The 27,846-nt window shown below is 51.5% G+C and overlaps 4 protein-coding genes across 10 annotated transcripts in view; 2 read left to right on the top strand and 2 right to left on the bottom strand.

The window, feature by feature from the left end:
- The window catches only part of SIRT3 (sirtuin 3), a 33,334-nt gene extending 23,109 nt beyond the window's left edge, over positions 1 to 10,225 (top strand). For both annotated transcript variants that reach the window (XM_043451151.1, XM_043451152.1), the window contains exons 5-7: positions 6,677 to 6,838; positions 8,002 to 8,211; positions 9,717 to 10,225. In XM_043451151.1, coding sequence (XP_043307086.1) covers positions 6,677 to 6,838; positions 8,002 to 8,211; positions 9,717 to 9,740 — 396 coding nt within the window. In that variant the 3' untranslated portion in view covers positions 9,741 to 10,225. The remainder of the gene's footprint in view (positions 1 to 6,676; positions 6,839 to 8,001; positions 8,212 to 9,716) is intronic.
- Positions 10,226 to 10,773: 548 nt separating this feature from the next.
- RIC8A (RIC8 guanine nucleotide exchange factor A) lies at positions 10,774 to 16,555 on the bottom strand. Its single transcript, XM_043451147.1, has 10 exons — positions 16,341 to 16,555; positions 15,999 to 16,046; positions 15,324 to 15,914; positions 14,548 to 14,639; positions 13,924 to 14,074; positions 13,012 to 13,107; positions 12,782 to 12,926; positions 12,568 to 12,712; positions 12,050 to 12,169; positions 10,774 to 11,629 (listed from the first exon to the last, which is right to left on the bottom strand). The coding sequence occupies exons 1-10, from the start codon at positions 16,422 to 16,424 to the stop codon at positions 11,509 to 11,511; spliced, it is 1,593 nt and encodes a 530-aa protein (XP_043307082.1). The 5' UTR covers positions 16,425 to 16,555; the 3' UTR covers positions 10,774 to 11,508.
- Positions 16,556 to 16,603: 48 nt separating this feature from the next.
- Positions 16,604 to 22,668, top strand: BET1L (Bet1 golgi vesicular membrane trafficking protein like). Of its 5 annotated transcripts, XM_043451157.1 has the most exons (6): positions 16,627 to 16,807; positions 17,698 to 18,186; positions 19,374 to 19,465; positions 19,706 to 19,762; positions 19,893 to 20,938; positions 21,084 to 22,668. In XM_043451157.1, exons 2-5 carry the CDS (start codon positions 18,168 to 18,170, stop codon positions 20,058 to 20,060), a joined length of 336 nt encoding a protein of 111 aa, XP_043307092.1. In that variant the 5' UTR covers positions 16,627 to 16,807; positions 17,698 to 18,167; the 3' UTR covers positions 20,061 to 20,938; positions 21,084 to 22,668. The 5 variants fall into 5 exon arrangements, with proteins under 5 accessions (XP_043307093.1, XP_043307090.1, XP_043307092.1 ...); XM_043451155.1 differs by lacking the exon at positions 17,698 to 18,186 and having other exon boundaries at positions 16,614 to 16,807; XM_043451156.1 differs by lacking the exons at positions 16,627 to 16,807; positions 17,698 to 18,186 and adding an exon at positions 18,200 to 18,579.
- A 1,302-nt stretch (positions 22,669 to 23,970) lies between these two features.
- ODF3 (outer dense fiber of sperm tails 3) lies at positions 23,971 to 26,805 on the bottom strand. 2 transcript variants are annotated; one of them, XM_043451153.1, is made up of 6 exons: positions 26,640 to 26,805; positions 26,271 to 26,471; positions 25,721 to 25,822; positions 25,422 to 25,543; positions 24,495 to 24,635; positions 23,971 to 24,111 (listed from the first exon to the last, which is right to left on the bottom strand). In XM_043451153.1, exons 1-6 carry the CDS (start codon positions 26,746 to 26,748, stop codon positions 24,022 to 24,024), a joined length of 765 nt encoding a protein of 254 aa, XP_043307088.1. In that variant the 5' UTR covers positions 26,749 to 26,805; the 3' UTR covers positions 23,971 to 24,021. The 2 variants fall into 2 exon arrangements, with proteins under 2 accessions (XP_043307088.1, XP_043307089.1); XM_043451154.1 differs by lacking the exon at positions 24,495 to 24,635 and having other exon boundaries at positions 24,022 to 24,111.
- Between the last annotated feature and the right edge of the window lie 1,041 nt (positions 26,806 to 27,846).

Raw genomic sequence — 27,846 nt, 5'->3', positions numbered from 1 at the left:
GGAATTTCTCGGTTCACATGTTATTGCAGCCTAACTTGAAGGATTTTGAGCATTACTTTGCTGGCATGTGAAATGAGCGCAATTGTATGATAATTTGAGCATTCTTTGGCAAAGCATTTCTTTGGGATTGGAATGAAAACTTATCTTTTCCAGTCCTGTGGCCACTGCTGAATTTTCCAAATCTTCTGGCATACTGAGTCTGGCTAACGGTTTGTCAATTTTGTTTATCTTCTCAAAGAGCCAGCTTTTAGTTTTATTAATCTTTACTATTTTTTCTTTCATTTCTTTTTCATTTATATGATTTATTTCCTTGTACTAATTTTTTTTGTTGTTCTTCTTTTTCCCGTTGTTTTCGGTGTAAAGTTAGGTTGTCTATTCAATGTTTTTCTTGTTTCTTAGAGGTAGGATTGTATTGCTATAAACTTTCCTCTTAGAACTGCTTTTGTTGCATCCCATAGGTTTTGAGTTGTCGTGTTTTCATTGTCATTTGTTTCCAGAAATTTTTTTATTTCCATTTTGATTTCTTCAGTAACCTGTTGGTTATTTAGAGACGTGTTGTTTAATCTCCATGTGTTTGTGTTTCTTACAGTTTTTTTCTTGTAATTGATATCTAGTCTCATAGCATTGTGGTCGGAGAAGATGCTTGATATGATTTCAATTTTCTTAAATTTACTGAGGTTTGATTTGTGACCCAAGATATGGTCTGTCCTGGGGAATGTTCCATGTGCATTTGAGAAGAAGGTATATTCTTCTGCATTTGGATGGAGTGTTTTGAAGATATCAATGAGATCCATCTCATCTAATGTATCCTTTAAGACCTGTGTTTCCTTATTAATTTTCTGTTGTGATGATCTGTCCACTGGTGTGAGTGGGGTGTTAAAGTCTCCTACTATTATTCTGTTACTGTCAGTTTCTGCTTTTATGTCTGTTAGTGTTTGTCTTACGTATTGAGGTGCTCCTATGTTGGGTGCATAGATATTTACAATTGTTATGTCTCCCTCTTGGATTGATCCCTTGATCATTATGTAGTGTCTTTCCTTATCTCTTGTAATATTATTTTATGGCCTGTTTTGTCTAATAGGAGGATTGCTACTCCAGCTTTCTTTTGCTTCTCATTTGCATGGAATATATTTTTCCATCCTCTCACTTTCAGTCTGTATGTGTCTTTAGGTCTGAAGTGGGTTTCTTGTAGACAGCATATGTATGGGTCATGTTTTTGTACCCATTCAGCCAGTCTGTGTCTTTTGGTTGGAGCATTTAATCCATTTTCATTTATATATATGTTCCTATTGCCATTTTCTTAATTGTTTGGGGTTGATTTTGTAGATCTTTTTTCTTCTCTTATATTTCTTGACTATATAAATCCTTTTAACATTTGTTGTAAAGCTGGTTTGGTGGTACTGAATTCACTTAACTTTTGCTTGTCTGAAAAGCTTTTTATTTCTCCATCAATTTTGAATGAGAGCCTCGCCGGGTACCGTAATCTTGGTTGTTGATTTTTCCCTTTCAGTACTTTAAATATATCCTGCCATTCCCTTCTGGCCTGCAGAGTTTCTGCTGAAAGATCAGCTCTTAAATGTATGGGGTTTCCCTTGTATGTTACTTGTTGCTTCTCCCTTGCTGCTTTTAATATTCTTTCTTTGTGTTTAGTCTTTGTGAGTTTGATTAGTATGTGTCTTGGTGTGTTTCTCCTTTTGTTTATCCTGTATGGGACTCTTTGTGCCTCTTGGACTTCATTGATTATTTCCTTTTCCATGTTGGGGAAGTTCTCAACTATAACCTCTTCAAAAATTTTCTCATATCCTTTCTTTTTCTCTTCTTCTTCTGGGACCCCTATAATTTGAATGTTGGTGCATTTGATATTGTCCCAGAGGTCTCTAAGACTATCCTCAGTTCTTTTCATTCTTTTTAGTTTATTCTGCTCTTCAGAAGTTATTTCCACCATTTTATCTTCCAGCTCACTGATTCATTCTTCTGCCTCAGATATTCTGCTATTGATTCCTTCCAGAGTATGTTTAATTTCAGTAATTGTGTTGTTTGTTCCTGTATGTTTATTCTCTAATTCTTCTAGGTCTTTGTTAATTGATTCTTGCATTTTCTCCATTTTGTTTTCAAGGTTTTTGATCATCTTTGCTATAATTATTCTGAATTCTTTTTCAGGTAGTTTGCCTATTTCCTCTTCATTTATTTGGACTTCTGTGTTTCTAATTTGTTCCTTCATCTGTGTAGTATTTCTCTGACTTTTCATTATTTTCTTTTAACTTATCGTGTTTGAAGTCTCTTTTTCTCAGGCTTCAATGTTGAATTCTTTCTTCCTTTTGGTTTCTGCCCTCCTAAGGTTGGTCCAGTGGTTTGTATAAGCTTCGTATAGGGTGAGATATGTGCTGAGTTTTTTTCTTTTTGTTTTTTTTTTGTTTTTCCTCTGATGGGCAAGGCTGAGTGAGGTGGTAATCCTGTCTGCTGATGATTTGGTTTGTATTTTTGTTTTGTTTGTTGTTTAGATGAGGCGTCCTGCATAGGGTGCTTGCTACTGGTGGTTGGGTGATGCCAAGTCTTATATTCAAGTGGTTTCCTTTGTGTGAGTTCTCACTCTTTGAAACTCCCTAGGGTTAGTTCTCTGTTAGTCTAGGGTCTTGGAGTCAGTGCTCCCACTCCAGAGGCTCAGGGCTTGGTCTTCAGTGCCATCTCAGAGATGGCCTGGATGGAGGAGGACTGGCAGGCCAAAGCCCAGGGACTTGTAACACACAGTCTGGGGAGAGTTCCCACACGGATGCTGGAGGACCTCACACAGTGGCCTGGGCTAAAGGCAGGCAAACACCGTGTCTCCTCTCCTCTAGACAGTGGTTCATCCAAGTGTGATCGCCAGGCCTGCAGCCTTGGGCTCCTGTGAGCACGTGTTTTGGAAGTAACTTCTGGCATCCCTGTGTCGTATTTTAGATTCCACATACAAGTGATATCATATGGTATTTGTTTTTCTCTGTCTGACTTTGCTTAGTATTATAATCTCTAGGTCCATCCATGTTGCTGCAAATGGCATTATTTAATTCTTTTTAATGGCTGAGTAATATACTATCATGTATATATATATATATATATATATATATACACCATATCTTTTTAATCTTAGAATGGCTTTTTTTTTTTTTAAGTAGAGTAAGGTAGAGTGGAAAATCTTAAATAAAGGTGAAATTGAAATAATAACATGGCACAGAATCCTGTATTTGTTAAATTGAGGTGAATTCACATAACATAAAATTAACCATTTTAAAGTGTACACTTTATTGGTATTTAGTATTTTTACTGTATTGTGCAACCACCACCTCTATCTAATTCCAGAGTATTTTCATCACCCCACAGGAAAACCCTGTATCCAGTAATCAGTCAACCTTAATTCCCTCCCTGACCCCAAACCCTTAGCAACCACAGATCTTTATTATTATTATTTTATTGAAGTATAGTCAAACCAGTCAATCCTAAAGGAAATCAACCCTAAATAGTCATTGGAAGTACCGACGCTGACGCTTGCAACTGCTTTGGCCACCTGATGCATGAAGAGCCAACTCATTGGAAAAGACCCTGATGCTGGGAAAGATTGGGGGCAGGAGGACAAGGGGGTGCCAGGATGAGATGGTTGGATGGCATCACCAACTCAATGAACATGAGTTTGTGCAAACTCCAGGAGACAGCGAGGGACAGGGAAGCCTGGTGTGCTGTAGTCCATGGGGTTGCAAAGAGTTGGACACAACTTAGTGACTGAACAACAAACAACAATAGTTGATTTACACTGTTGCATTAGTTTCAAGTGTACAGCAGAGTGATTCAGTTATACACATACATCCTTTTTCAGATTCTTTTCCCATATCGGTTATTACAGATTATTGAGTTGAGTTCCCTGTGCTATATAGTAGGTCCTTGTTGGTTATCTGTTTTATGTTTTATATTTAGTAGTGTGTATATGTTAAATTCCTGATTTATTCCTCCCTACCACAGTTCCCCTTTGGTAACCATAAATTTGTTTTTCAAATCTGTGAATCTTTTTTTGTTTTGTAAGTAAGTTCATTTGTATCTTATAAAAAATTAGATTCCATATATGAGTGATACTGTATGATATTTGTCTGTGTCTGACTTAGTGTGATATCTCTAGGTGCATCTGTGTTGCTGCAAATATCATTACTTTGTTTTTTAATGGCTGAGTTATATTCCATCTGTGTGCACGTACCACATCTTCTTTATCCATTCCTCTGTCCTTGTGTCAGTATTTCATTTAGGTTGGCAATCAGAATTTTGCCTTTTCCAGAGCATCATAGAGTTGGAATAATATAGTATGCAGCCTTTCTCATTGACTTCTTTCACTTAGTATTATGTATTTAAGGTTCCTCCATGTCTTTTCATGGCCTGATAGCTTTTTTTTTTTTTTTTTTTTTTGAGGCGGAGTAACATTCCATTGTTTGGATGTAACACAGTTTGTTTATCCATTCACCTACTAAAGGACACCTTGGTTGCTTCCAGGTTTTGGTAATTATGAGTAAAGTTGTTACAAACATCCATATGCAGGTTTTTATGTGGATATGTTTTCAACTCCTTTGGGTAAATACCAAGGAATGTGATGCTGATCAGTTTGTGTCTTCCAAAGTAGCTGCCCCATTTTGCATTTCTAGTCACAGTGAATGTGAGTTCCTGTTGCTCTGCATCAACAACACTTGGTGTTGATTTTGGCCGTTCTTGTAGGTGGGTAGTGATATCTCATTGTTTTAATTTGCAGTTTCCTAGTGACATATAATGTGGAACTTGTTTCTTATACTCATTTGCCATCTGTATCTTCTTTGGTGAGGTCTTGGGCCCAATTTTAAATTGAGTTGCCTATTTTCTTATTGCTGAGCTTTAAGAATTCTTTGTATTATCAGATTTGTCTTTTGCAAGTATTCTCTCCTAGTCTGTGACTTCTCTCATCCTCTTGACATTGTCTTTCACAGAGGAGAAGTTTTTTGTTTTAATGAAGTCTGATTTACCATATTTTTCTTTCAGTGATCATCTTTTTCCATATCATATTGGCTAGTCTGAGTCTTTTGCTTTCTATATAAACTTTAGAATCACTTTTTTTTTTTTTTTGCCATTTTCTGATAGTTTAAAAACTTCTCTTTGTCTTTAGAGTTTTGCACTTTACTGTGCTTTGTCTCCATATTGTTGTGGTTCAGTCCCTCAGTTGTGTCTGACTCTTTGTGACCCTATGGACTTTTGTAGAGCTTTCTGAATCTGTAGTTTGATATCTTTTTCATTTTTGCTAAAGAAAACCCCAAACCTTCAGTCATGGTAATTCCTCTGGACAGTGACTGCCCCACCCATGTGGACCTTGTAATTCTTCTTTGGACCTTGGGTTAAACACCTCTGATATTGGCTCACGCTCTGCCCAGAACCCTTGGCCACTCTTCTCTGCATCCTGTCTTGTTCCCCTGGGTGCTGCATTCTGAGTCTTCCTCCTGATCTACTTTCCAGTTTGTCGACACACTGTTCTTCCACAGAGGATAAAGCCCCTCCACTGAGCTTTAATTTGCAGTACTCTACTTTTTATTCAAGTCCTATCTGGTTCCTTTCCAAATCCACTGCAATACTTTGTATAGCTTTTTATCTCCAACAAGTATTTCAAACCTGTCCTTTAAAAAATTGAAGCATAATACAGTTTTTATCTGGATCTGCTAATATCTAAAGTCTTTGAATAGTCCATTTCTTTTGTCTGTTGTTTCTGCTGCTCCTTACTGGGTTCAGCCTGCAAAAACAAATTTGCATTAGCTGTAAAGATTTACCTTAGAAGGCAAGTGTTTTTTCCCTTAGTTTCCTCTTCTGATGTCCAGCCCAAGCATGAACAAGTGTGGCAGGATACGATGACTCACATCTGCTTCACCTTGGCCTGCAAGTAGGGGGTCTCTGGGTAGTGTTGTGAGTCATAACTCCAGCCAGTGAGTTCAAGCTGACCTGAATGTCTTCAGGGCTAAGGTCACGTCAGGATCGCTTCAGCTAAAATCAGGGACAAAGTTATACTGTCATTTTCATTCAGTAACACCTATTGTAAGCCAGATGCCTACAGAGTACTGCTGAGGATTATCTAATTAGTACAGTTGACTTTGAACATGGGTTTGAACTGTGTGGGTCCACTCATAACATGGATTTTTAAGAAAATAACTGTGAATTCTGGGACTATATGATCCACAGCTGGTTGAATCACAGATGCAGAACCACAGATATGGAGGAACCATGTGTACAGAGGGCTTAGCCTGAATTTTGTGCAGATTTTCAATTGTGCAAAGGATTGCTGCGCCTGACCCCTGTGTTGCTTGAGGGTCAGCTGGGCTTCCTCACCCCCTGAGTCTCTGAGAAGCACTCCTGGTGCAGAGCACAGTGTTCAGTATGTCAGATGTCATGTAGTGTCCAAGATCTCCTTTCAAATACTGCAACCTCAAAAAAAAATATTGCCATCTCCCCAGATTCTGCGGGCTATACGAAATAAAGCTGGCAGAGTGTTAGTAGCTGCTGAAGCTGGGTTCCTTATACACAGGGGCTTCACTGTACTACTGTCTCCGCTGTTGGGAATGTTTGACACTTTCTCAGTAAGAAGTTGGTTTTGCCTTTTCAAGTGTGCCGTATGGCTTCCTTGGAGCACTTTCTCCCTGTGTCACCCCAGGCCGACGTGATGGTGGACAGGGTTCCCCGCTGCCCGGTCTGCTCTGGCGTCACGAAGCCTGACATCGTGTTCTTTGGGGAGCCGCTGCCCGAGAGGTTCCTGCTGCATCTGGCTGACTTCCCCATGGCAGACCTGCTGCTCATCCTTGGGACCTCCCTGGAGGTGTGTCAGCAGGCCTAGTGGTTCACAGATGTGTGGGGAGGCGACCAGTGAGACAAGGCGGAGGAAGTGAGGGCTGGTGGGAACCCCCCCTGCCTCTAGACTATGAGTGGACTCAACATGTGAGGAAGCAGCGGCATTCCAGGCCGAGACAGCAGCAGTCTGCGTGGGAGGACGGGGGGAAGGAAGGTGTCTAGAGTGTGGGTGGGCACGACATGTGAGGGCGAAGGAGATGTCGGGCAGGAGCAGGCTTCCAAGGTCGCATTTATCACAGAGACCGATTTTCTGTAGAAGCAGTGAAACCAGGGGTGTATCTGGTCATCCTTGAGATCAGAGAGATCTGGGAACAGGATGAATTGAGCACACATCCAGGAGGCTGAGCATAGTCAGACTTGGGGACCGTGAGAGATGGCAGAGGGGAGGAGGGCTGGACTTAAGAGCCTGGCGTTTCTTCGAGGACTGAAGAGGGAGGTGTCTCTGTCTCCTTGGGAGGTCAGGGCCTTTGCTTAGGAGTCTGGATTGGTTGCTGAATTCAGTTCTGCACACGTGTTTGAGGTGCTTGGGAGATGCATCTAGACCTGACGTTCGGGAAGCTTCTAAATGCTTTGATGAGACCCTGAAGGCACTATGCCTGACTGGATTCAGGCACCACAGGGGCAGACGGGCCAGAAAGACCTGTGCCCAGGCCTCCAACCAGCCAGGGACCCAGAGCTGTGTGTGTTTTCCCCCAGTTTGCCAGGCCCTGTTGTAGCGGGTGCATCGGGAACCCCTCAGTGGTGGTCCCTCTGAGGGATCGGGCACTTGCCCTCAGGGAGCAGGAACAGATAGATGAGCGGTCACGTCACTGGTGAGCCGGGAGAAGACAGTGCGTGGATGGGGAGAGCAGGTGAGATGGTGTGGATGAACTTCAGCAGGGAGACCTGCAGGAGCCAGGAGAGGCAGAAGAGAAAGGGGCGTGGATGAGAGGGAGGCTCGGGGGAGGGGGACGCAGGGTATTTGAGACCAAGCAGCAGGAGCACTACCGCAGAACTGAAGCGGGTGCTGGGTTTTCTCCATATCCAAGGTCTCACCTTGGTCACCTCCAGGGCTTCAAGGGCTGTCGCACCAAGGTCCTGAGGGCCTGGGAAAGTGAGCACCCTGCTCCTCACATTTGGGCAATTTTTCAGGTGGAACCTTTTGCCAGCTTGTCCGATGCCGTGCGGAGCTCGGTTCCCCGACTGCTCATCAACCGGGACTTGGTGGGGTCCTTGGCTAGGAATCCTCGGGGCAGGGACGTGGTCCAGCTGGGGGATGTGGTCCATGGTGTGAAAAGGCTGGTGGAGCTTCTTGGCTGGACGGATGACATCCAGGACCTCATCCAGAGGGAAACTGGAAAGGTATGGCCTGCCGCACAGTCACAGGAGAGGTCTCTTCTGCTCCAGGGTCTGGTCGACCTGGAGCAGAGCCCTGTTTGGCTAACACTGTAACAGTAACAGATAATACTGCTGTTAACTCTGCACCAGGCACTGTCTGGGCCGTCTGTGTGCTTATTAATGGGGTGCTGTGATTCTTATTCCCTCCATTTAGACATGAAGAAACTGCCACCTTGTGCCTGCTCTGAGTGGCAGATGAGGGTCCAGGCACATGGGGCTGTCGTTCTACAATCACACTTCAGCTCTTTGTACCCTAAACTGAAGGAGCACCACACAGCTTCAGGCTAAGATGTGGTTCTCAAGTTCTCTGAACCAGTATGGGATGATGCTTTTAGGAGTGTGAGAGCCACTGACTTATCCACTGGCGGTAGAAAGCCAGAGCCTTCATTGCTCTAGATGTCAAACCTCCTACAAGTGAAGTTTCCCACAAGAATCAGTTAGCATGTATAGCCTTCATGAGAGGGGTTATTTTCTATAGGGGGCAGCATTAAATGTTTGAAGTCTGTCTCTCAAGAGGGTTGTTTATGATTACAGCCAGGTGTAACACTGCCCAAAGTGGACTTCACCAGAATGCTTATGTTCTTATCTTGGGAAACCTCCCTACCTTTGGCGTGCCTGCCTTAGGGATTTAGCACCATGGGTGAGCCCTTTCCTTTCATCTCCACTGGCAAAACCCCTAGCCTCTGGCTATAGGCTATTTTCTTACCAATTTGGACCAAAGTGAGAATATGAGGCTTTTTAAGGCTATGAGAACTTGCAGTTATATTGTTTTCATGGAGTTAGACATCAGTGCCCTTCAATCCAGAGTTTGGCTCTTAGGGATAAGCTAAAGGATGGTGTCATTTCTCAACTCATTGGAGGAAATGAAGACCATCAGGTGTGTCACATTGCTGTATCACCTAATGGAAGGCCAGCTAACACGATGCTTTCACTTTGCATCTCCAGAGTAAGAGTAGCAGATGCCTCACTCATAGAGGAGTAGAGGTCTTGGTCATATCCACTTGGCAGCTTACACAGGAGCCTTTCTTTACCTAAGGACTGACTTCCTGCTTTCATATAATCACGTCAAGTAGCCACTATGGGCTTTTGGAATTAGTCCTACAGGATTTGACCTTAGCCATTTTCTAGTTCCAGAGAAATTTGTGTAGTGTGTTACGATTTTAGGGGTTTGTTTATTTTAAAAGAGTTGCCGCCCAAGAGTAAACACTAAGGGGTGAATGGAAGTGAAAGTTGGATCACTTTTCCAAATAGTGAATGTTCTTGAGCACGTGAGCCTCAGTATGTCTATATTGGTTACTTAAGCAAAGCCCTTTTAGCCGCCCAGTTTTGCCCAGCCCTGCTTGGCATCGTCTTAACTTGGTTGAATAGCATTTGCAGACAGAAAAGCTTCCATTTTATGAAAGTTTGATTCCAGGCCCTCACATGTGCCCAGTGTGTTTTCAGTAACCGATTTCCTCTTTGTGTTCCAGTTTGATGGCTGGGACAGATTGTGAGGGATGCCTCTCACACCAGAGGTTACTTGGGAGTCACTACCCATTTCTGATGAAGACCTGCCTGAAGAACAGCTGGGGCATGTTTACAAATTTTGGCTGAACCACAACACGCAACTTGAGGCTGCCCCTGGAGTGTCTTCCTGGGTTGTAAACCCTGTGCAGTCAGGGTCACTCGTCAGAGATGTGAAGGCGCTGCCTGGGCTGACTTTGCTGTTTAACTCTTCACTCTGCTGAGGCTCTTAATGTCAAAAGCTTTCTTCGGACGGTGAATCTCTTGAACTCAAGACTGCCTAGAACCCCAAGTTGGAGTCCATCTGAAGGGCAGGATCAACATCTGTCCACCTGGGGTGAGCAGCCCAAGCCACCTCCCAGGAGTGGGTCTGGGTCCCAGGTAATGCACTAGAGTCTTCTAGCACCCTGGCCTCTTTAGTAGGCTTATTTTTAGTCTGTTCTTCTTTTCTGGCATGAAATAAATTTTAATATAGGAACTGGGCATCCCTTCATTTTTGTCACCTAAAAGGGACAGGAATGTGGAAACTTGGGGGTGTGGGTGTTTCTCCTCTACTACGGAGGACTGAGAACATTTGTCCCTGAATTCATCCACAGGCCCTCAGAGCACCCAACACACCCTTGTCCCTGATGCCTTTCACATCAACCCCAGAAACTCATCTGTTTCAGACCATTCTAGCAGCCTCCCCCCACCCCCCCAAACCAGGCCTTCTTCCATTAATGCTGCTTGAATTAACCTCTAAGACAGAAGGCACCGCTCCCTTGTTAACAGCCACACTGCTGTTTGGGCAGAACCTACTGTGATCTTCCTGCTTTGGTATAGGCCCTGTCTGGGGCTGCCCCCAGGCCCAGCTCCTGCCCCTCAGGGCTCCCTCCTTCTTGGAGTCTTATCTCCGCATTGGATCCCTGGGCTAGAGCCCCCTGGAGCAGATTTCACTGACAAACTGCTCAGGAGACCTGGTGGCCTAATACATGAGTGGTCATCCAGGAAAAGTGCTGGATTTTAAGAAAGACATAATTCTACTTCTACTTAACGTGCCTTTACTTGATATTCTGCACATATATTCACACACACGCATGCGTGCACACACATTCTTGCCTGGAACTCTATTTCAAAAAGATGTTTTCATGAAGCTCTGTGGTGCACAACCGAAATCTAGATTTACGGTTTCAGGAGAGACATTTTCCTTCATATATTTAATGATCAAAGCCACCAGGAAGGATTGAGATTATCAGAGCCACTGATAACTTGGGCACTGAGCCAGGACCGAAAATAAAAGAGGCTACCAACTCTGCACTCAGTGGGGACAAAAGCAGCAGATAAGAAGTGTGTTTCTGGCATTAGCATATGAGTTCCAACAGGTTTCTCGCCCTGTGAAATGCGGCACCTGCTCAGCACCAGCTCCGGGCCAGCATGCCGGCTGTGCCCGTGCTGTCTGCCTGTTCCCACGCTCAGCCCCACCCTCCCAAATGCATGTACAGTTCTGCCTTCAGTCAAGCCCTGCCCTCAGGCACACACAAAAGAAACCACTTCATTTACAGAAACAAAGACTGGGTTCCCAGAGTTCTAGCAGGACGAGAGCCTCACAGTCCTACAGAGAAGAAAATGGACCAAAGGCAAATCATGAATAGAACTTTGGAAGTAAAGAGAAAGGGACCTCCAAGCTGGAGGGAGGGGCGTAGCTTCCCCACGTCCTGGCCCCAAGGACACCTCTGGAAGCAGCACCGGTTCTGAAGGGGAGCAGAAGAGCGGCCATTCTCAGTCAGGGTCCGAGTCAGGGTCCGAGGAAAGTTGCCCCTCCATGGTCTCACACATGGCGTCCTGCAGGGATGTGAGCTGACCCCGAGGACTCATCCCCATGGGCTGGATGACCCTGTGCCTGTGGGAAGAAGGCATGGTAGGGGATGGGAAAGGGGCCTGGCAGGTGGAGCAGGGGTCCTGCTCACCCCTCGCTGTGACCTGCTGCTCCACCAAGCTGCTCCTGTTTACTGGGGAAACCTGGATGGGAACTGTCTCAATCAGGCCTAAATCCTAACTGCTACCTAAACTTTGAGATGTTAAGCAGTCTCTTACTGTCTCTGGGCCTCAGTTTTCATCAGTTGAAAAATGGACATAATACTTACCTCAGCCCTAGCTTTTTGCTAGAGAACTTTCTCCAAGACAGAGGATTTCCAACATTAGTAACCCAGTCTTGCCAGAACCTAAATCCCACTCTGATCCCACCTCCTTGGCTTGCACGACGGGGCATGGGTTGTCCTCCTCTGTCCCAGCTCTGGGCCCTCCTTGCCATGCCATGTACCTGGAAAGCTTGTCAAACATGTTCACCAGCTTCATGGCCTCATGCTCCTTCTGCTCCTCTGTCATGCCTTCCATGGGGTTGGGTGGCTTTTCCTCTACCCTTCCAGTCACTGGGTTTATGCTGTTTCATGAAAGAGAGGTGTGGGGAATGCATTAGTGACTCCAGGACGGGAGGGCTGCGTGGGTTGGGTGAAGTTCCCATCTTCCTGCCTGGGCCTGGAATGGCAAGAAATTCACTCTCTTGGGTGCAGGGAAGGCAAGGCAACTGCAGAAGGACTCCCTCCAGGAGCAGCAGGTAACCAGCTCCTGCTACCTGGCCTGCCTGGTCCCCCACAGTGGTCAGATCCCTTCAGCCTGTGTTCTCAATGGAACACCGTGGTGTCAGAATACGTGTCCCTTAGAACAGAGGCCTGATTCTGTAAGGTTTTACCTATCTGTCACCCTTATCCCATCCACCCTGCAGGTTCAAATGGGTGTGGTAAAAGGGGTGGGGGGTTGAGTAAGAGTCTCAGCACACACCTGGCCTTGGCTTCCTTGTACTCGTCCGTGTCTGTGTCCTCGTCCTCCGAGTACTGGCCCTCAGGCCGGCCCCCTGCCATGAGGCCCCTAGCAGCCAGGAGGCCGGCGGCATTTCCATAGCCTGTGTACTTGATGAAGCGGGGCACTGAAGGGCAGGACAGAAGTCAGTGTGGAAACGTGACCGGGGCGGGGCAGGCCCCCACTCACCACTCACCGCTCTCAGAGCACAGCACAAACAGGAACTCGGCCGCCACCCTCTTCACGTCGGTGTCCAGGTGCGTCATGAGGCGAACCAGTTTGTTCCGCAACAGCTCCCCCACCTCAGGCCGGGTCCTCACGTCCCGCAGTGGGGGCAGCACCTGAGGGGGCAGCTGTCTCTCAGCCTGGGCCTGGAAGGACCAGGGTCTCCAACCAGGGCCCGGCCATAGCCCGTCTGCCCCATACCTGGGCCTTTAGGAACTTCCTGGCGGGGCGGTGCATGCGGGCACACTCCGTCAGCACGCTCAGCACAGGGGCCACGCTTTCCTTCAGCCTGTGTGTCTGCAGAGGAGCCTTGGTCACGGACTGGGCCCCCCCTTACTCAAGGCCAGGGGGCCAGGCACCTGCCCCAGATGATCCTGGCAGGAGGCACTTGGGAAGTGGCCCCAGCTGAGGGACCAAGAGTGAGCCGTGGGTGTCTGTATGAGCTTCAAAAAGAACAGGCACAGACCCTAACTCAGAAGGCCATTCGTATGTTGGGGCAAATCATTTAACTACTTTCCCCACCTTTAAATGAGAGGGGGCAGAAAACTGTATGTTTAAAATCATCAGCACCAACAGCACACAAGACAGCTCACAAAGTGCTGAATCTTAAGTCTGTCACAGTCTAGCCTGCACGATGCCTGCAAACTCCCAGAGAAGCTGGTTAGAGTGTTGGCCAGTCAGTGTCCCGTGGTGCAGCTGCAGGAATCAGGGAGCCGCTGGCTCTTAAGGTCCTGTGGGTCCTCTTGAGGGAAGCCAAGGCACAGCTGATGCTCATCTCTGAGGGCTGCTCATGCACAGTGACACTCTGAGTCTAGGGTCACAAGGAAGGATGGGGAGTGTGGTGGCGCTTCAAGGGGGTAGGGATGGGGGGCTTCTCAGGACCCCTCAAGAGGATTCACAAAGAGATCTAAAAAACGAGTACTTTGCCAGATTCTGAAAAGTTTTTTCCACATACTTCTCAGGGAGGAAGGTCTGGCTTGACCATGAAGTTGGAGGCATTGCCTGAATCACACTGGGGAGTTGATCTCCCCTCACCAGTGTGGACAGCAAAAACACAGTGACCACAGTAGCTTGGAAAACCTGGGCCAGAGCCACAGTAGTCCCCCCGCCCACCTGATGAAGACGCTTCTCCATGAAGCTGAGGAGGACACGAATCACATCCATGTTCACTCCTAGGAACTCCAAGGAACCTTCGTGTGGCTCCAGGGTGAGAAGAACATCCAGACATTTGAGAGGCAAGTTCCCCAGGAGGTTCACTGCATGGCTGGGGACAGATAAAAGGGGTACTTGGTAAATACAATCCCCTGCTGCCACCTGCTGGGGCCATAAATGCCATGAACCAGTGTCTGGGGGCCCAAACAGCAGAACCAGATACTAGAGCTAAGGGTACTACTTCCTGCAAATGCCCAGCCTATCACATATCTAGGTTGAGGCAACACAGCTAAAACTGAGAACCCGCCTAGGCATAGGCCACCAAGAATGAAAGTGAAGAAGCATACTACCCTATCAATACCACAGTGTCCGCTGCCCCTACCCAAGGCCCCCTGGCACCTTCCTGCCTTGGACTCACAGCTCCGATCTTAGACCGTTAAATGCTGGAGCTCCCCAGAAACACACTTTTGTCTGGTCCCACCCAGATGGATGAAGACTCTCTAAGACTGGGAACCACCACAGAGACCTGTGAGCAGACCACCCCCATTCCTCCCCACCACCCCACATGACAGGCACCCCCCTCACCCGTGGAACTCCTCTGTGCGGTCTCCAGCAGCAGCAACCATCACACAGTGCCGCAGAAGGGTCCCCAAGTGCCGGTATAGGGCAGTGTCTTCCTGACCAAACAGACATGAGTTCCTGTGAGAGAGAGCCCCACTGGCCCCCACTGCTGCCAACTGAGATTCTACCTTCTGGACGCCCCTGCAAGACCACATGCATTAACAATGCTTCTCTACTGTACATCCTGGTGCTTGTTCTCTCCCACAAGACCTCAAGAGAACTCTCTTGGTTAAGAATATCAATGGATCCCCTTGGGACACAGCTGCTCTATGCTTTAGCCCCACACTCAGTCTCACCGTGAAGAATCTCATAGCCTCCCCTGCACACCACACAGCCCTCCAGCCAGGCTGCAAGAGCCAGTTATGCTCTCCAACTCAGAAAACTTCTGTGAGACCCTTCCAAGATGGGTGCTCCCTGCTTCTCTCGACTGGCTAAGCATGCCTAATCCAGAAACTTGAAGGAAAAAGGAAAGGAAAGAAAAGTTGCTCAGTCGTGTCCGACTCTTTGCGACCCCTGGGCTGGAGCCTACCAGGCTCCTCCATCCATGGAATTTTCCTAGCAAGAGTACTGGAGTGGGTTGCCATTTCCTTCTCCAGAGGATCTTCCCAACCCAGGGATCGAATCCAGATCTCCCGCATTGCAGGCAGACGCTTTACCGTCTGAGCCAACCCAGCAAAGAAGCACGTGCAGGAAATGTCCAAGCTGTTAAACTCCGCCCACAGGTTGAGGTCAGCCCTCACCTCATCCACCTCCCTCTTGATGGAGTCGAAGGTGATGTTGAAGAGCACTTTGAGGATCTCCATGGCTCGCTCAGTCTCCTGGGGAGGCAGGAGCTCAGGGCGCCTCTCGCCCTCAGTCATTCCCAACGTCAGCTCCAGCGCCCTGGTCAGCAGGCGCACTCCCTGCAGCTCCTGAAACAGCTGCTGGCGCACGTCGGTGCGGAGTGCAGTCAGCAAGAAGAGAAGACGCAAGTCAAAGAACTGGACGTCGTGCGGGAAGCTGCTCTGGCGGTACAGTCCTACGCGCTCTGCAAGCCTCACCACTAGCCCCGCCTCTGCTGCCAGCACCTGTGCCACGGGGCTGCTTAACACGAGATTGCACAGGCACTTAAGGGACTCGAGTACAACATCCATGTTCAGCGGCTCAGGGACCGACCCCTGGGAGGCGGAGATGCCAGCATAGCAGGCAAGAGCCTGCAGGCTCCGGCGACTGGTGAAGGAGTCCAGGCAGCTGCGGTCCCTAGACAGGATGCGGATGCTCTGCAGCCAGATGACGCGGCGGGAGGGTGGCAGGCCCTGCTCCAGGACTGAGACAAGCAGCTTCGCCAGTCTCTGTGGGCAGGGAGAAGAGCCGTTCCACCAGGTCCTTCTATCTGGGCCACCCAATCATGCCCCTCTACCTCAGTGAGCACCCACCTTCCTATCCTCCTGTTGCGCATCATCAAACGTGAAACTCTGGGAGTTCTGCAAAGAAACCCAGAGGCTCAGAAGGCACAGGCCCACCGCGGCAGAACCCAGGTTCCGCGGATGGGGGCCTGAGGCCGAAGGCACCTTTATGAACAAATGGCGCCCCAGCCCCACACACCAGCACCCTAGCAACTCCTCAATGAGTCGATGCTCCTCCCGATCGCTCTCCCTTCCACCCTCAGCCCCTTGCCACGCTCACCACTCTCGCCGCCCCTCCTGCCGGCCACGCGCGCGGGCCCCACCCGGCCCCACCTCCTCTCTGCACGTCCCAAATCTACAACTCCCGCTCACCTCCCGGTTGTACGCGCGCAAAGCCTCCATAACTATGTCCTCCTCCCCCGTCTCCACGGCATCCGCAACTGCCCGGGGCTCCATGGCACCTCCAGGACCCGATGCCAGGACAACCACAGGTTCCTAGCTTCCCGATTCCGGCCCAGCGTCTGCCCGCCCCTCCCAGGCTCGGCGCGCGGGGGAGGCCGGGACGGGGCGTGCGCGGCGCCGAGGGGCGGGGCCTGGGCTGTGCGCAGGGGAGGCCGGGACGGGGCGTGCGCGGCGCCGCAGGTTGTGTCACGGGCTGAGCGCGGGGGAAGCCGGGACACGGCGGGCGCCAAGCTCTATGGGCTGTGCGGCGCCTTAAAGGGGCGAGGCCTGGAACAGCTGGATAGAACTTGAAGACTTTGCTGCCGAGTCAGCTTTGGCCTTAAGCTCTGGGTCGGTGATCGTCCGACCTATGGGCCGGAATCGCCCTGAACCCAGCGGTGAGCCTCACTCCTTGGGCCAGGATTCCTAACCGGAGAGGGCCTCAGCCCCGCACCCCTCCATCACACGCACACCAACACCGCTCTTGATGCACAGAAAGAATGAAATATCCAAGGAAAAGTCGAGGTGGAAAGGACTTTACAACCTCCGGACCACTTGGTTTCTAAACAGACGTTGGAGTGCCTACTGCATGCGAGGAGCCGGGAAGGGGGGGGGGGGCGGAATAGAACCCACAGGTCCCTGCCTTCTTGGGGCTTATGTGCCAGACTAAAACGGGCAAACAAGACGACGTTAGGCAGCTATCGTGCTGTGATTGAATAAGAAAAGGGCCTTGATGGGCTGCAAGGAGATCTGAAGAAGTGCCATTTTTGCTGAGACCGGAACCTAAGGAGTGAGCCAGGAAAGGCTCTGAAGGAAGGTTATGCAAGGCAGGAGTGGCCAATGCAAGGGTGGGAATGGCCGTGGTGGGAGAGAGAAACATCATTGTTGGGGCTGAGAGAAAAGGGAGACTGGGGAGGAGAGGTCAGGATGAAGACAGAGTCTGATTGTGTGCGGTGACTTTCTTGCTGTGTAAGCAGGTACACCTGCTGGTCTGCTCGGACTGTTCCCTTTTTCGAAAAGCGGGGATGATAAAAGTTCCCATTTCAGTGGATTGTCACAGCAGTTGCTCCATTACGATGGGTGGGTAACTTATAATCCATCCACCGGGCAAGAAGGCTTTGTTGAGCATCTACTTTGTGTCAGACCCCTTGTCAGCACCGCGTGGAAGGTCAAAAAGCACTGGCTCCTACCATACCCACTTCCCTCACGCTCCCACCCCTCTTCCTGCTTTCTTGTTTTCTTCGGAGGGCTTCACTCCTGCGACTTCCGCACCGCTCTCTCGTTCCAGGCACTGATCTCCAGTTTGTCCTGCAGGCAGTAACTGGAACCGGGCTTCCCACCGAGTTCGCTCCTTAACTGAACCGCAGCCGGGCGGGCCGGGCCTCAACCCCGGCGGAGTCGCGGCGAGGAGCCTCTTTGACCTGGGAAAGGCCCGTGTGCTCTTCCCAGTTAGGACGCCGACTCCGCCTTAGGCGGGAATGGCTGCTGCAGTGTCTGTCCGCACCATACTTGCCTCTAAAAATACAAACCATCCAGGGGTCCCGAGAGCAAACGCCAGCCCCATCCCCAAGTCAAATGACGGAAGAAACGTCAGATCCTTCCAGTTCTCACAGCCGAGTCTCTGTTGGCTAGATCTCGGCCGGAAGTGGGGGGCCTGAGGCGGAAGGGGTGGGGCCGGGAGCCCCTTCCGGCGACTGCGCCACGTCCGAGGAGGCTGTAGGCGAGCGGTGACAGATCGCCGGGTCGGAGCTGGACGCGATGGCGGACTGGGCTCGGGGTGAGCACGGAAGGGCGGAGGCGGGTGGCTACAGGGCTCGACGGGGCCGACTCCGCTGCCCTTTGGAACCGCCTTCGCCTTTCTCCGCGCCACTAGGTGGCGTCGTTGGGAAGACCCTACGGGCGGACGTAGTTTGGGCAGGGCGGGCAGGGTGCAGCCCGCCGCGCTGTGGATGAGTCGCTGGGTCCCTGTGGGCGCTCCTGCCCAGCTGCTGCGTGAAACTGCGGGGTCCGGATGCCCACAGTCCCCACCCGTTCCGTCCCTGCGAGATGGCTCTGCACGGGACCTTGGCCGGGTCTCCTGGTCGACGGGTCCCGGAGGCTAGACCCCCTCGGAGTAGGAGCTGCGCGTGATAGGAGGGCCCAAGCATGCCTAGTACTCACTGGGGTCGGGGTACCCCACTTGCCCTCTGGGAGTCTCTCTTTTCACCTGCCAAGTGGGATGCTGATGCTTGTTTCGCTGGGCTGTTGTGACTTTTAAGGAATTAATGTTACAATCGGTTGGTAGGACCCTAACACCTCTTATTTTGGGGTTTATAAACATCCATGGTTCCTAGGGCTGTGCCCCTTTTTGATGAGTCTCCTTGAGGCATCTGGCCCGAGGCAAATATGCACCCCGAATTTTGTGGGAAACAGTTCTCACCAGCCTGATAGATGGTAATTCTGAATCACCAGACCCATCGCCAGTCACAGGCCAGGTCTCAGCAGGTACCAGGCTTTGGGTGACACACAAGACCCTGTGTGGGATCAGTCTCAAGCCCTGTTAGTAAGTCTTTCGAAAGTCTTTACCAGAGCTCATTGGGGTTTTTTTTGAGAACAGGTTCTGCGTACGTTGCTAGTGACATCTGCGGAGGGATGGTAAAAGTTCTGTCACAGAATGTCAGAAAGTACTGGTTAAACTGAGCCCTTTGGAGGTGTCCGCCCACCCATCCCAGCCTGGATACATGCACAAGACCTGTGTTCACACACACTGTTGTTTATACAGTCTTATCTCATGTGTGAAGTGTTGGATCCTGGGTGAGGGTAGGACCTGCTCAGCAGACACACAAAATCCCAGTTCCCTTAGACACCTGACTGGGCCAGATGGGATTGGAGTCAGAGTCTGGAGGCCATAAAGGGCTGAGGTACAGGGGTAAAGGGGATGTTCATGGGCGGATTTATGCCCTCAGCCTCTCTCTCTCCTCACAGCTCAGAGCCCTGGTGCTGTGGAAGAGATTCTAGACCGAGAGAACAAGCGGATGGCTGACAGCTTGGCCTCCAAGGTCACCAGGCTCAAATCGGTCAGTGATGGTCCTCTCCTTTTGCCTCCACCTGGCACCCTGGAGGGGGGATCAGAGGGCGGTAAAGACCTGGATGGGTTTCAGGTAGTTCCATTCTCTTTGTCCCATCCACGGCACACTCATCTGTGTGAGGCCCAGGTGGCATTTGGATCTCCTGATCTCTTGTTGATCTTGTTGGGGGTCAGGTGCTGTTCATGTGTTTGTCCTGGTCTGACCCTACCCCCTCTGTGTCCTGACCAGCTGGCTCTGGACATTGATAGGGATGCGGAGGACCAGAACCGGTACCTGGACGGCATGGTAAGGGTCTGCGGTTTGCAAGTGTCACGGTCAGCTCAGCTCCCCACCACCTGCTTTGTGGCCCCCCATCTGTGTATGTTTGTTGTGGAGTCCCTATCGCTTTGTGACAATGTTCGAATTTCTCCCCCAGGACTCAGATTTCACAAGTATGACGGGCCTACTCACAGGGAGTGTGAAGCGGTTTTCCACAATGGCGCGATCTGGGCGAGACAACCGGAAGCTTCTTTGTGGTATGGCTGTGGGCCTGATTGTGGCCTTCTTCATCCTCTCCTACCTCCTGTCGAGGGCAAGGACGTGAGCCAGTGGGAGCTGGCTTCAGTGGCTGCCTGGGGAAACCAGGATCTTCCTCTGTCTGGTGTTTTGGGCTCCAGAGAACTTGTTTACAAAATACTCCTTTGAAATGATGATCATGGCTTAGGAATCTTCTTCCTGCGTGGTTGGGAGCCTCTAACCCAGTGAGCCCATGTTAGCTGGTTCTATGTGTGCAAGGGCCCTATCCCTATGGGGTAGCCAAGGCCCAGCTCCCTCTGCCACCTTGGGCTCTAGAAGCCCCAGCAGTGTTGAGTCCAAGCAGAGCATCTGGGAATCCTGGACACGGCCACCTGTGAGCAGCAGTCCTTTCCTCGGCCCTCAAGGTTCTGAACATCTCAAGGCTCCTCTACGCTGTCTTGGTCTGGATGAGGCTGTGTCTGATATTTGAGTTGCCTGGAGCTGACACAGGAAGGGGGTGTGGCTGTGAAGCTCAAATCATTGCTGTCACCTCCAACTGAGTGTCCTCAGCCCGGAGATTGCAGTTTCTCTAGCCAGGGCTGCTGGTCATCCGTGACCCAGTGAGATTCAAAGGTCCTGCTGAACGTCCTCTTCCTGCCCTCCAATCCCACGACTGAAACCAGACCCTCAGGGATGGGCAGGGGGATGTGGATGGAGGAAGGATCTGTAGCCTTGGCTGAAGACTTGGGATCCAGATCCTGGCAATTTCCCAGCCATGTATCTAGGAGCAGAAGCTAATGTTTTCATGGGATTCAGGATCTACCCAGCACCAGAGATCTGTTTCCAGGAGGCTAGATCTCTAGAAACAGGTCCATCTGATGCTTAAGTCAGGCAAGGTGTGAAGCAGGGCTTTTACGGGTGTAGGCAGGAGGTTTCTGGATAATGACTTTTTTTTAGGACCTATAGGTCACTTTTTTTTTTTAATTCATTTATTTTTGGCCAAGCTGCATGGCGTGTGGGATCTTAGTTCCCTGGCCAGGGATCGAACCTGTACCCCCTGCAGTGGAAGTGTGGAGTCTTAACCACTGGACCTCCAGGGAAGTCCCTATAGGTCACTTTTTGAGGGTTCGTGGGCAGTTTCCACTAAGCTAACCCTAACCCAGCAGTGTCTGCCCACCTCTCCTTGGGCCCTCAGTGTCCACTTGGTCAGTCCCCTGCTCATATGAACTGAACTAACAGGCCCAGCCAAACCAGTGGCTTCTTTGTACCAAACCAGTGGCTTCTTTGTACCTCACTGTGAGTCCCCAGTATCCTTGTCTTTCCATAAAAAACACTTGTAAGAAACAAGTCATTGGCTCTGTGTCTTTCCTGGTTCCTGCTCCCATCCTCTTAGTTACGCACCTGACTCTCTGAGGGCTGTTGGCTCACTGTGCAGCTACCCGCACACTCATGCCATGTGTGGTGCATCAGCTCTGCTCGCCCACCTTGTTCTCTTCTCTGGCCATGTGGACCTCGCCTTCTGGCCCTGCCACTCCTGCTCCTTTTCCTCCTGCTCTCCCTTGTTCTCTGCCTAGCAGGTCTGGCCTCTCCTGACACTTGCCATGGAGCCCTTTTCTCCACTGCAGTTGGCTGGGCCCTTGGCTTCCTGAGTGGTCTGCTTGACTGTTCCCCTCCCTCCGGTGTGTGCTTCTCAGCCAGTAAGGTTGGCTACTTGCCTCTGTGTCCCTGGGGCTTGGGTGTTTCTCTGTCCTCCTTGACATTCCTTCACAGGCCCCTGTGGTCATGCCTTGATCCCCGTTCTTCTGTATACCACAGCTTTGGCTTTGCTCTCTGCCCATCTCACAGTGAACCTAGTCATAGGGACATGTCCACTGGTCACCATGCTCAAAGCTACTACCCATATATATCTGGTCACTGCAGGAGCAGCAGATACCCCCAGACCTGAACTCCGTGGCCCCTGCCTTTTCTGGGTCTGCTAACCTTGCTTCCTGAGAAAGTGGCTCAGCCAGGGCAGCCTTCCCCCCTCTGGCCTGCTCCAAAGCAGACCAGGAATTTGGAGTTCGTGTTTCAGGGTGGTCTTTTCTGAGGAAAGTGAAAGTTGCTCAGTCGTGTCTGACTCTTTGTGACTCCATGTACTGTAGTTCATGGAATTCTCCGAACAATACTGGAGTGGGTAGCCTTTCCCTTCTCCAGGGAATCTTCCCATCCCATCCCAGGACTCCTGCATTGCAGGCAGATTCTTTACCAACTGAGCTGTCAGTGAAGTCCCTTCTGTGAGGATGACTTGGCCATCTCTGAGACCTTCACTTGCTGTGTTTTTTTCCCTCAGGTTGCCCCCTGTGCCTCCCTGCTTCTCCATCTCTATGACTCTTTGTAGCCTTTCCAGCTATTTGGGGGTTTGGGTATTTGTTTCTCATTGTGTTAGATGAATTCCTGAAGTGGGCATGGAGCTCTGCTGTGCTGTCAGCAGGGTTTCCTGTGGGCCTTCACCCTCTCCTCCTCAGCCCTGTACACTGAGCACCTAATCCCGAGGATCAGTGGGGTTGCTGACAGTGATCTCTGAGACTATGAAACAGAGACGGACTTGAGGACTTTCGGTGTCAGGTGTGGACAAACAGCCAGGTTCTATCCCTTAAGTCAAAGACAAGGCATTTAGCAATAAAAACTTGAAATAAACAGTATCGTGATAAAGTAAACATGGCCTTTGGTGTTTTCGTTTCCTAGGGGGCTTCAGAAAGTTTTGTCTGGAACTGACCCTGGTCCCCAGACTGTCCACAGGCACTGGTGGTCTTGACTCTGATGCTATTTTTCTGGGCCCTGCTGTGCTCCTCAGTCATCCCCCTGGGCAGGCAGATGTGGGGTTGACAATTCCTGCTCCTGGACCTTTCTTTGCCCAGGTTTCTGTGACTGTGATGGGAAGGTGATAGCATTACTGCTTCAGGTTTAAGGGAATATATGTGAGTACTTAGAACAAGTAGCCTGACATGGTCACAGCTCAGTGAGGGTCAGCAGTTGTCATGTGCTTTGTAAGCTGCAGACACAGGTGCAACAGGGCTACCTGCTCAGGACTGGGGTGAAGATTAGATTCATTCCTCAAGGTTGGCCTTGGACTCCAGGGTACCCTCTTGAAACACCCCTTTTCATCCCAGCTCAGACACCCGCTTCCCTGTCCACATCCTCCTATGCTTCCTGTATTTGGTGTGTAACAGATCACCTTCAGGTGTAGTTGCAGTGGTTTATGTCTCATGGGGACTATTTGTGTTTGAGACAGAGACGGTTCTCTCTGCTCTAGGATGTTAGTTACAGCCTTTTGGAGACACAGGCTGGCACTACCACCCGCTGAAAGCTCAACACAAATCTGCAGGTGGTCGCAGATGTGAGCTGAGGGCCCAACTGGCTTCACTGCCTTGCTGTGTGTTGAGCTTACTCACAACATGGTGGCTGATGGGAGGATGAGCAAAGAGAAGGAGGGTGTCCAGACAGAAACCCTTTGTATATTGTGTGGCTTGGCTTCAGAAGTCAAGTAACAACAGCATGATTATTCAGGATGGTCACAGGGTCTATCCTAGATTCCAGGGAAGGGGCACAGACTCCATATCTCAGCAGGGAAGAGTCAGTCTCACAGAGAGAAACTGTCTGGAGGATACAATAGAATGTGGAGGGCAGGGATGGAGGCGGAATGAGGCCTCCTCTCAGCTCAGACCCCAGGCCCTAGAACCTGACATGGGATGGCATGATCGCCTATGGGGGCCTCTTTCTGGAAAAGCTGGATCCTCCCCCACGAGAGACCATCGCTAGTAGAATCCATGATTTTATTATATATCTGGGCATAGCAAGAAACAAGGTTAGCAAATGGGAACGCATAGAAAAAATAACAATTTTTTCTATGTCCAAGCAATTGTCCAAACAAGCATGCTCTGCCCTCCAGGGCCAGGTTGGCTGCAGCCCAGCCGGAGGAGGAGGCGCCCACAGCCCTCAACTCAGGGAGTCTGTTAGTGGGGGGATGTGACATGCAGAGGCTTCCAGCGACGGGGGTGGGCAGGGCTGGGCTACTCTACATCCACAACCAGGGGCGTCATGTAGTCAGAGTGTTTGATGCCAAAGGAGACGACAGGGGCGCAGGGCTTGGTCATCGTCACCTGGGGGAGGAACGGCTGTGAGGAGCCGGCACTGCTGCCCCCACCCCGCAGGCTCTGCCCTCACGGGCCGGGGCTTCTGACGGCGGTTTTGCTGTACCCCTGAAGCCCTGGGCCAAGGTGACCAGCAGGAAGTCCGCTCTGCCAGGCTTGACTGCAGAGCCTGGGTGTGGTGAGCGCTTGGCAGCACTCACCATCCTGTGTCTGGGGGTCTGGGAACATAAAGCCCACCAGCGGGGGAGAGGGCTGGTGGTGGAACGCGTGTCCTGAGGGTACCCGGCCACCATGACCCTTGCAGGCTTGCACGCCCTTCCCCGCGCCACCCCCTGGGCCATGTCACCCCTCCTGCCCCCACCCCACCCATCTGGGCTGTGCTCTTGCCAGACCTTCTCAGGGCTGTGGGCTCCTGGTCCTGGCTTTAGGGTCTTGTCCCCTGGGGGCTCCACCCGGGCAGCCATGGTATACTGTGGAGCCTTGAACTTAGTCACCTGGACATCAGTCTGGCGGTAGGCCGCGGGACCTGGGGTCTGCAGGGTGAAAGAGGCTCAGACAGGCTCAGCCTGCCAGAGTGCGGGGCCTCCGAGGGCTGGCATCAGACAGTGTGTTTCAGGCCCCAAGTCACTGTGTGTCTGTGTGTCGGGGGCCTCTTCTGTCTCCAAACAATGACCATACCGTGGGACAACACTCCAGTGCTCTGGACCCTTCTCTGTGTGGACGTCACCTTCTCTTCAGCCTCACCGTGGCAATGACACCCCAGTCTGTGCCAGCCCCAGATTTTCCATGAGTGTGTGTGAAAGAGGCCCCTTCCCGACTAGGGACTCAAGGGCCACGGGCTGGGCTGGTGAGATTGGCAGTGCTGTGATGCCAGCCTCGCCAGGCTCCCAGGCACACAAGCATCTCAGTGCCTTTACGTTGGCTATTTCTGAAGCCAGAGCCCTCCTCCCCCAAATACGTCACAACCCATTTTTCTCCTCTGCTCAGCATCTTCCTGCGTGCTGCGCTGTCTCAGACTCTCCTCGCCTCTCAGGCAGCACCCACACACCCGTCGCTTTCATCACTCCTCAGCACTGTCAGCCTCCTGGCCGAGTCTTAACCTCTTTCATCCTTGTCCACCGTCTGCCCCTCCTCACCTCTGGAATGTAGCCCAGTGAGGGTGGGGCCAGATAGGTGGCAGGCTCCCAGAGGAGGAAGAGCTTCGGAGCTTCTGGAGGATGGGGGTCAGGCTGGTAGGCCCTGGGGTCTGGGGGAAGGGACCAGATGGGCCATCTCTCTAGGGGGTAAGCAGTGCTGTGCCCCAGCCAGGTGACCCTTGCCTTGTGCAGGTCGTCGCTGAAGCTGCCCAGCTTGCTGCGGCCCTTGATGGAGAAGGAGGGCTGGGAGGCCTTGCCGACCGTGTGGGGGCCCATCACCATGGGCAGCATGTAGGCTGCGGGGCCTGCAGGTGCACCAGTGTCGAGTCTCAGGCTGGACAGAGCCCTGTGCCCGAGTCTCCACTGGCTTCTTCCCTGGGCTCTCCACCTCCAGGAGACCAGCTATCAGGGTGGCCCCCCTCACCCACCCTACACAGGGTCCCCAGCCCAGTCAGCCATGGGTCATTGAGACTGCTGCAGACCTGGGGTGCTGTCCACTCGGAAGGTCTTGGTTCGGGCAGAAATGGAGTGGCTGGGCGCCGAGTCGAACACATGCTTGGTAGATTTCTCTGGAAAGTAGTCGCCTGGGATGGGTTGGGGGGAAGAATGTGGGTGCTGGAGGGTAAGAATAATCCTACAGATCAAAACAGATGCCTAGCCCTGGTCAACTCAAGGAGGACCCCCGACGTGGCAGGTGTGGGGCCTCTGGGCCCCAGTGAGAGGCAACCGTGGTTTTGCAAGGGGTGTCCGGGATGAAAACTCTGGTTGCAGGAGTTAGAGAGACAGGGGCCTGGAGAGCGAGTCTGATGTGGGCCTGGTGCGGTGATCAATCAGACAAGGAAGGCCCTCAATCAGAGTTGGACACCAGTCTCAGAGGCTGCACTGGGTCCCAGCTCCCCACCAGGCCCAACGTTGCTCTGTTGTGAGGAGAAGGTGGGTTGGGAGGGTGAGGATGGCTGTACCCTTCACATGCTCATGCCCCTAGGTTTGCAGAGGCTTGGGCAGGGCTGGGGCTGAGCCAGGGGCCCTCACCAGGGCCAGGGGTCAGTGTGGTCTTTGTGTGGTAGCGCCCCAGGATGGAGTAGGCGGGGCCAAGATCCTTGCCAGTCCTCAGTATCTTGGGGTTCACGCTGTAGCGGGGCCCTGGGGAGCAGTTCTCTGCCAGGAGCATGGGAGCCCCGCGGAAGCTGTAGGCCGGTGCACGCAGCTTGGTGGGCGTGTGCTTCACAAAGCCTGCGGGGCGGGGATTCTGAGCTGCCTGGAACCAGACCGTGCCCTTCCCCCCAACCCCCATTGACCCTAGAGGAGTTGATGGTCTGGGAGTGACAGATGAGCCCAGGCCCACCCCAGACCTGGCTTCTGCTTCCCCTGCTCCGCCCTCCCAGAGTCCCAAGGGCTTACCCGTGGTGGGTGGAATCAGGTACTTGGGTCCAGGGCTGCTGTAGAGGGCCATGATGGGCCCCCGGGGACGATGGGGCCTCCAGGTGCCCACCCATACCTCCTCCGCCATGACTGGTTCTGTCCATGGATGGGAGGGTGACCGAGTGCTGGAAGGCCTGGGCCCTCCACCCCCATCACTGCTCTTGCCCGCACTGACAGGCAGAACTGCAGGCACTGCGCCTCGATCACTGGGAGCCTCTGCTTAGAGCAGTGGGTTGGCTCTGCTGCACCCACCCCCAAGAGGAGGAGCATCAGAGCCTCACGGACAAGCCCATGAAGCTGTCTTAGTGCTTGTGGACCTGCCCACAGTGGCTCTGAGGGGGTCTGGGCAGGTTCCTCGTGCTCAGAGGACTCTGAGTGTGACAGGGTAAGGAGCAGTGGACAAAGATGGGGAACTTCTTTGTGCTCTGGAGTGGGGAGGGGGCCGCTCTGGAGGGGCCCTCACCTCTTTGGTCTGGGAGCAGCACTCAGAGTGACCTATGAACTGAGCCTTCTCAGAGGTGGTCCCGTCACACCAGCCTTGGTGCCAGGGTGTTCCAGAAAAGGAGTATGGAGAGGAAGGCCTCTCCTCTCCCTCTGGGGGCGTCAAGAATTGGGGAGGTGTCCCCGCTTCTGAGCTCTAGAATGTGGCTCTGTGGGATGGTGGATTCTAGATCACTGTCTATGTGATGGAGACAATGGCCTCAGCGCGCGGGACCTCCACCCACACCATGCCTGGCTCAGGGCCGAGACTTTGCTTTGCTCCTCTTTGCAGGGATCAGGGTAGAGTGCAGAGGACAGGCAGGGACTGCTAGGGCTGGGACCAGCACAGTGAGGCAAGGAGTAAGGTCGTTAGGGGCAGAGCTGAACCTGCTCAATCCTGCCCCCAGTTAAGACTACTGAGCTGGGGAAACTGAGGCACAGGAAGGCTGTTGGGGGTCCAGGGATCCAGGAAAGGGCAGGCCTGCCCTGGTTTGGGGGCAGGTGTTGGTGTGGGGAGCTGCTGAGGCGCCTTCCTCTGACACTGCTCTCCTCCCACCATGCGAGCTGCGCCCACCGTTGGACCCTGAGTGTCCTCACTAGCAGAATCCTCCTGGGGCTCCAGCTGGGACTTTGTGTCTTTCCTTGAGGGACTTCTCAACCCCTGGACCCATGTCATGTGTACATTGTGCACATTTATTGTCTCAAA

This window comes from Cervus canadensis, chromosome 29 (genome assembly GCF_019320065.1).
Source record: "Cervus canadensis isolate Bull #8, Minnesota chromosome 29, ASM1932006v1, whole genome shotgun sequence".
NCBI classification, from domain to species: domain Eukaryota; kingdom Metazoa; phylum Chordata; class Mammalia; order Artiodactyla; family Cervidae; genus Cervus; species Cervus canadensis.
The sequence above is the reverse complement of the archived record's forward strand: the minus strand, read 5'-3'. Positions and strand labels throughout refer to the sequence as shown.

Bases quoted from the DNA above. Each gene is read 5' to 3' on its own strand.
- RIC8A (XM_043451147.1), bottom strand. From the start codon at position 16,424: ATGGAGCCCCGGGCAGTTGCGGATGCCGTGGAGACGGGGGAGGAGGAC. The intron at 15,915-15,998 runs GTGGGTGCTCAC...CCCTGCCCACAG, and splicing joins CGCAACAGGAGGATAGGAAG to AGACTGGCGAAGCTGCTTGT. The intron at 13,108-13,923 runs GTGGGCGGGGGG...GCTCCTCTGCAG, and splicing joins TGGAGAAGCGTCTTCATCAG to ACACACAGGCTGAAGGAAAG.
- BET1L (XM_043451155.1), top strand. From the start codon at position 16,780: ATGGGCCGGAATCGCCCTGAACCCAGCG. The intron at 16,808-19,373 runs GTGAGCCTCACT...CTCTCCTCACAG, and splicing joins GAATCGCCCTGAACCCAGCG to CTCAGAGCCCTGGTGCTGTG. The intron at 19,763-19,892 runs GTAAGGGTCTGC...TTTCTCCCCCAG, and splicing joins ACCGGTACCTGGACGGCATG to GACTCAGATTTCACAAGTAT.
- ODF3 (XM_043451153.1), bottom strand. From the start codon at position 26,748: ATGGCGGAGGAGGTATGGGTGGGCACCTGGAGGCCCCATCGTCCCCGG. The intron at 25,544-25,720 runs GTCTGCAGCAGT...GTGCACCTGCAG, and splicing joins CCGAGTGGACAGCACCCCAG to GCCCCGCAGCCTACATGCTG. The intron at 24,112-24,494 runs GTCTGGCAAGAG...TTCCTCCCCCAG, and splicing joins GAGCCCACAGCCCTGAGAAG to GTGACGATGACCAAGCCCTG.